Raw genomic sequence first — 7500 nt, forward strand, 5'->3', positions numbered from 1 at the left:
CAAAACCACAGGCTCTCTCTTTCTCTCTCTCTCTCTCTCTCTCTCTCTCTCTGGAGCGTTGGCGCACTCAGCAGCCAACAAACATTAAGTAGGCAAGTCTAAACAAACAAACAAACAGCCAATTACGACGGTCCGCCCCGAACACTTTATTGTAGCAGGACGCATCTATTTACGATTCGGCCCAGGGGGGTCTATTACTTGGGGTCCAGATTTTCCGCAGGGCATCTGTGTGTGTGTGTGCGTGTGTGTGCTTATAAGGCAGACGTCAGACAGACAGGCAGACAGACAGACAGACAGAGAAGTGGATAGAGAGGATAGAAATTCAGCAGCATCAATGATAATGATAATAATAAAAGCAGTAATAACACTTAAGACAATTATAGATAAGAGGACATGATAAACAATGAGGAGTAATTATGACAACTCTGATGTATTAGAGAGAGAGAGAGAGAGAGAGAGAGAGAGAGAGAGAGTCTTTGATACGATAAATAAAATATACCTGTAAATACTGAGTAATTTCAAGTAGAAACAGTACTAGTAATTAATCACAAAAATTAAGTCAAAATCATCAGTAATCGTGAATTGAAATTATTGTTAGTATTATTTAACATGATGCTGCTTCTCGTAATTAATCATAGGCTATCTTTTACATTTTCTTGCTATATATCTCTTTTATCTTAATCTGTCTTATTCCATTATCGGTCAAATGGCAAAATATTTACATTTAATTTTGTGCCATTATTATTATTATTATTATTATTATTATTATTATTATTATTATATTAATGAAACTTGCATTTTTTTTCACCTTCGCTTTTGTAATTGTTAGTCTCTTTTGTATGGTGGATTATTATTATTATTATTATTATTATTATTATTATTATTATTATTATTTCATTATTATTATTATTAGTGAAGCTTTAATTTTTTCCTTCTTGCTCTTGCAAATGGTAGTTTCTGTCGTATGTGGATTATTATTGGTTATTATTATTAGTATTATTATTATTATTATTATTATTATTATTATTATATTATTAGTGAAGCTTTAATTTTTACATCTTGCTATTGCATATGGTATTTCTGTCGTATATTGGATTCTGTATTATTATTATTATTGAATTATTATTAGTCTGAAACTAGTAAAACACTACAGCGAGAAATTCTGTACTCATGCCTCCCTACTTCTCCACTAGCCCCAAGTATCTCATTCCCTCCCCTTCCTTCTCCTCCTTCTTCCTTCCTCTCTCCCCTCCCCCATCCCCCTAACACCACCGCATCCGGCCCCTACCCACCCGGACCCCCTAAACGCCTAAATATAAAAGGACAATTTGCGCTGGAAGTTCATTAGATTTCACAAACGCCTTCAAATTAGTCGGGCGAAACAAGGTCGGTTGAAAGATAGGATCTTGTTAGCTGATGGCTCGGGAGATAACTGGGCCCGGTCCCTGGTTCTCTCTCTCTCTCTCTCTCTCTCTCTCTCACACACGTCCACACTCACAAATATATACGTAGTAAACCCGAGAATGATGACAATTATATGAAATACTAGGGATGATTATAACTATAACACTAACGAATGCGGCTTGTATGTACCTCTCTCTCTCTCTCTCTCTCTCTCTCACACACATACGTCCACACTCACAAATATATACGTAGTAAAACCGAGGATAATAAGAATTATATGAATAATATAGTGATGATTCTAACTATAACACTAACCATAAATACGGCTTGTATGTACCTCTCTCTCTCTCTCTCTCTCTCTCTCTCTCTCTCTCTCTCTCTCTCTCTCCTCCACACACACAAATGTATCCGCAGTGAACCCGACGATAGTAACAATTATATGAATAATGTAGCGATGAGATGGAAGTGATGATTATAATTATAACACTAACTACGAACACGGGATGTATGTACTACAGCATTAACAAATAGCAATAACGAAAGAATACAGTAGTGATAAACCCGGATACTTTGCATGATTGTATGGCATTTTTTTTTTACTTGAAAGGGGGAAATTTTTTAGAATCATTGTCAATTTATTTTCTGTTCTGTATATAGAATTAATATATGAAAAAATCATACGACTTGGTAATGCAAACTTTCATCGAAATAAATGAATTATATAAATGGATACATTAATAAATAATACTTATTATAACCACTGGAAAATATTCCCAAGTGTTTTGGGAATCGCAGACGGGAAACATCCGTAAACAAACGCAACCATTTCGAGACTGGACAAAACGAACACGCCCATATCCGCTCTTGACTTATGTGAGATTCTTTCGCTGAAGATGTGACGAAAAAATTCTTCGTTTTCCCCCTTTTAGACTCTTCCTCACATCCCCTTTTCCCTAACCACCAAGTTTTTTTATCTCTCTCTCTCTCTCTCTCTCTCTCTCTCTCTCTCTCTCTCATGTCGCCGGCATCTTCAAGTGTATTAAACGAGATAACCATCATTGGAACTGCATGTCAGCGCACATTACTTTTTTCCTCGTTTTACAAGCTGGCTCCTCTGCTCTCTCTCTCTCTCTCTCTCTCTCTCTCTCTCTCTCTCTCTCTGCTGCAAGTGTATTTCACTCAAATCTGCGCGTTGGTGTCTGTGTGTATTTCACTCGAATCTGTACTTTCTCTCTCTCTCTCTCTCTCTCTTCGGTTTTACTCTATCATTCCTTAATCCAATTCCTTTAGTTCCCCTTTACGCCCCTCCATTCTTTCTCCCATTTTTCGCGGAATTTCTTTCTTCATTTTTTCTTCGCACCTTGGAACACCCGCGCTGGAGGAGATAAATCCTGAGAGAATTGTTGAGAGAGAGAGAGAGAGAGAGAGAGAGAGAGAGAGGAGAGAGAGAGACGACAGGAATGCAAAAAGCAAAGCAATCAGAGATCAAGACAGACACGGAGAGAGAGAGAGAGAGAGAGAGAGAGAGAGAGAAAACGAACACAAGCATCTAGGAATTAAAGAGACAAGCAAAGACTGAGAGAGAGAGAGAGAGAGAGAGAGAGAGAGAGAGAGAGACGAACGACAGGAATGAAAAAAACAAAGCAAACAGAGATCAAGGCATACAAGGAGAGAGAGAGAGAGAAAGAGAGATAGACAGACGAACGAAAAGAATGAAAAAAGCAAAGCAAACAGAGAGAGAGAGAGAGAGAGAGAGAGAGAGACGGAACGAGCGCCGGTCGTCCCACGGTCCAATACCTCAGGAGACAGACAAGCACCGACAGGGGACGTAAAATGATACGACCGCCAACTACATAAATTAGGTCTTTAGTTTATTTTATAATCTGGTAAATGGTCGGATCGGTTTCTTTTACACGAATACATTAGGCCTGACTTCTTATTCTTCTTCTTCTTTACTTCTTCTTTTTCTTCTTCTTCTTCTTCTTCTTCTCGCTCCGAGTTATTGTGACAAGCTCTGCGTATGTCATTCGGCGGGGGTTTGTGCGTGAGTTCGTTCGTCTTTTGTACGTTTGTTTGTTTATGCTACGTATCCCGAATGCTTTTTTTTTTCTTTTGCTGAAGTTGTGTTCACCTAAAGAAGTTTCAGCGTGAATTTGATTATTGTCATTTTATTAACTATGCATTATATGCGTATACATACATACATACATACATACATACATATATATATTATATATATATATATATATATATATAATATATATGATATATATATATATATATATATATATATATATATATATATATTATATATATATAACTATATATATATATATATATATATATCTATATATATATATATATATATATATATGAGTATATATAGATATATATATATATATATATATATATATATATATATATATATATACGTATATATATATATATATATATATATAGTATATATATATATATTATATCTATATATATATATATATAATATATCTATATATATGTATATATATATTATATATATATATCTATGTATGTATATTATTATTACTGACGTACAATTTCAAGAGCGATTATTGCTGTCATTTATCTGTACTATCTCACTTATGTCTTAATTAGATATATCTAATTGAACTAGCAAATTGTACTGCATCTGGGCCGAGCTATTATTATTATCATTATAAAGCTGACATTATGAACTGCGAACACAGACCAACGTGAAACCTTTCCTGTTACCCACACCATGCGAAAACACGATCTATTCAAGCTGTCTTTGTTACGCGCTTATACGAAAAGGGGCATTCATTCAAGTGTGTTTTTTTTTAATATTGCACGTGCATCCCATTTTTACATATATAACATAATATATATATATATATATATATATATATATATATATATATAATATATATATATATATAATATTCATCAGGCTGCTTTTAGGTATAAAAAAAGCAAAGGCTTGTCATAATTTTTCATCAAGCTTAAACTTCGCGTACAAAAGCAAAGGCGTACATTAATTTTTCATCAAGCTTACTTCGCGTACAAAAGCAAAGGCGTAGATAATTTTTCATCAACCTTGCTTCGCTTAGAATAACAAAGGCGTACGAAACTATTAGTCAAGCTTGCTTCACGTACAAAATCAAATGTTCAATCAAATCTTGCTTTGTTGCACTCTCTTTAAAACTTAAACTCATTCAAACTTTCATTTAAACATAAAACATCAACCGAAAAGGACTTCGCTGTTACAACCGCTCGTACAAAAAATAAATAATATCAATAATAAAAAGAAAAAAAAAGACTACTCCCTTCCAACGTAGTAGTGTAAAATAATCCCGGAAATTGAGGCGTAATATCTGTGCAGGATTAAAGAAGTATAGTCTCGTCGAGATTATCAAAAAATGTAAAATCGGATTTGACTTGGTAACGCGCGAGTATACTAGATAGCCTTATGCTGAATCTTGTTACATGTCAGCGTAATCCATATGGCTTTATGGACGTAGAATCGAATAATAATAATAATAATAATAATAATAATAATAATAATAATAATAATAATAATAATAATAATAATAATAATAATAATGTTAACACTTTATTTTGTAATCAAAGTGTTTCAGTATATTCATTATGTTGATGAAGATGTTTTAAAGTATTATTATTATATTATTATTATTATTACTTATTATTATTATTATTATTATTATTATTATTATTTTATTAAAAGTAATGGCTACTTCAGCAGCGATACACTTGTAGAGATTCTTCTCTATTTTTCGAATAAAGGCTTTTTCCTTGCTACATAAACAGGCTAGTAGAGCGCCTATAGAGGTCATTATCAAATACAGGGTCAAGATAGGTGTATGTAACATACGCACCGATCTTGACCCCGTATTTGATAATGACCTCTATTGGCGCACTACTAGCCTGTTTAAGTAGCACGGGAAAAGCCGCTATTCGAAAAATAGAGAAGAATCTCTACAAGTGTATCGCTGCTGGAGTAGCCATTACTTTTAACAAAGTATGCTTGAGAGAGGGCCCTGCTTCCTAATTATTATTATTATTATTATTATTATTATTATTATTATTATTATTATTATTATTATTATTATTATATTATTATTATTATTATTATTTTCCCACGAAGTCATATTCACAGAAAATAATGTTCTGTACACGAGGAAAACAAATTTTTCTTCTTAACAAATAAAATTAAACGCTACAAAACTAACAGGCAAATCAATTCAATAAATCCGAAACAATCAGTAAATAAAGAAAAGTATAAATAATCTTAAATAATGACTCACATATAAGGAAATAAATGCAATGATAAATCATGTTTTCGTATACAATGAAGCTTCACGATGAAAATATTTATATAAGAAAACTAAAGTAACTCAAGTTTCATAGTCGGATAGAGAAGCAATTTCGACTTAACTGTAGTTGTTGAATAAAAAAATAAGTCTCGTTAACTAATGTTCATAAATTAAATAAAAATGAAACCTACAACTTGATGCCTGTAATTTGAAAAAAAAAAAAATTGAAACTCTTGAAGTAGAATAGATTGTAAAGAAAAGTAAAATCAAATTAGCAAATTACAAAATCCGAAACTAATTTTATGTAAAAACAAACATATCTAATGTTTCTTTAACACCTAAGAAATTTTTAAAGCAAAACATAAACCAAATTAAGAAGTTGCTTAATACGAAAAAAATTGAATCATGAACGAAAAATAGAAATTTTAATCATGAAAAAAAATATATAATTGTTTTTGTAAATAATAACAAGAAAAAACAACTCACTTGTTGTACGAGCTGCTGGTACTGGGGCGTGGTCGGATCGAGTCTCTCGAGGTCGTGGGTGAGGGCGAACTCCGTGAGGCTCTTCCAGGGCGGCTGGTAGGCCGTCACGTCCAGAGGCCCGCCCATGCCGATGCTCATGGGCGCGCCGTCGTGGCGTATGGGCGAGGACGCCACCATGGGAACGCCGGTTATACCTTGCAGCGCCATCTGCTTCTCCTGCAGGAAGCATAAGACAAACTTTTTGACAGTCTTGGGATGAGCTCACCGGTTAGGAAGGAAGGAAGGAGAAGAGGAGGAGGAGGAGGAAGAGGAGGAGGAGGAGGAGGGTGAAGAGAGACCAGGAAGAGGAAAAGCAGTGACGTGAAAAAAGGATGCAGAGAGCAGTGAGATGAAGAAGGATGAAGAGAGGCCAAGAGTAGGAAAAGCAGTGACAAGAATAAGGAGGAAGAGAGTGAGCAGGAAAAGCAGTGATGTTGGAAGAGGATGAAGAGATGAAGAAGGATGAAGAGAGGACAAGAGTAGGAAAAGCAGTGACAAGAATAAGGAGGAAAAACAGTGACTTGAAAAAGGAGGAAGCGAGACCAAGAGTAAGAAAAGCAGTGACACGAATAGAAGAAAATTTATGTATTCATCTTGTATTTTATCAGTCAAAATAAGTCTTGACCATTTGCACCTTTTTTTTTTGGCAGAAATTAACAAACTTCTTGACCACGTTTACATGGATGAATGACTCAGGAAGGTAGGAATGAAATAAAGAGAGATTCAAGATGAGACATGACATAGTCAAGAAGGAAGGAGATGGAAAGAGAGAGAGATAAGGAAAGAAACTAAGAGTTGCAATAACAGTGACATGCAAAGGAAAGTCAATTCTTAATCATACGTTGTAGGAATTAAATTCTTAAAATTAACATGAACAAAAATTAATATTCTAAGTGAAATTTTTGGAACAAAAGTTACACTATACCTTGAAAAACCTTATTTACACATTTTTAATTCTCTAAGTTTAAATGTTATTGTGTTACATATAAAATAACCTTAATATAACATGCGTCTGATGAATTAAAATATTTTCGCACTATGTGTTATGGGAGTCTACATAAACGTGTGTATGTGTATGTGTTTTGCGTACCGGTGTGTATGTGTGTTTTGGAAGTCTGCATGTGTTTGTGTCTTTTGCGTACCGTCGCGTTTGTGTTTTGGAAGTCTGCATGTGTGTTTGTGCATTTCCGTATCGGCGTGTATGTGTGTTTTGGTAGCCTTTCAGTGTGGTGTGTTTTGGAGT

General features: G+C 34.2%; 1 protein-coding gene across 6 annotated transcripts in view; it reads right to left on the bottom strand.

Annotated features, from left to right (window-relative positions):
- Positions 1–7500, bottom strand: part of LOC135195593 (insulin gene enhancer protein ISL-1-like) — a 61359-nt gene that overhangs the window by 9350 nt on the left and 44509 nt on the right. For 4 of the 6 annotated variants that reach the window (XR_010310188.1, XM_064221913.1, XM_064221910.1 and 1 more), the window contains exon 7: positions 6219–6455. Coding sequence is in view for 5 of the 6 variants with exons in the window: in XM_064221913.1 (XP_064077983.1) it covers positions 6219–6455 (237 nt within the window). In the remaining variant the exon portion in view is untranslated. The remainder of the gene's footprint in view (positions 1–6218; positions 6456–7500) is intronic. The other 2 variants (XM_064221912.1, XM_064221911.1) reach the window with 1 other exon arrangement.

This window comes from Macrobrachium nipponense, chromosome 16 (genome assembly GCF_015104395.2).
Source record: "Macrobrachium nipponense isolate FS-2020 chromosome 16, ASM1510439v2, whole genome shotgun sequence".
In the NCBI taxonomy this organism is placed as follows: Eukaryota; Metazoa; Arthropoda; class Malacostraca; order Decapoda; family Palaemonidae; genus Macrobrachium; species Macrobrachium nipponense.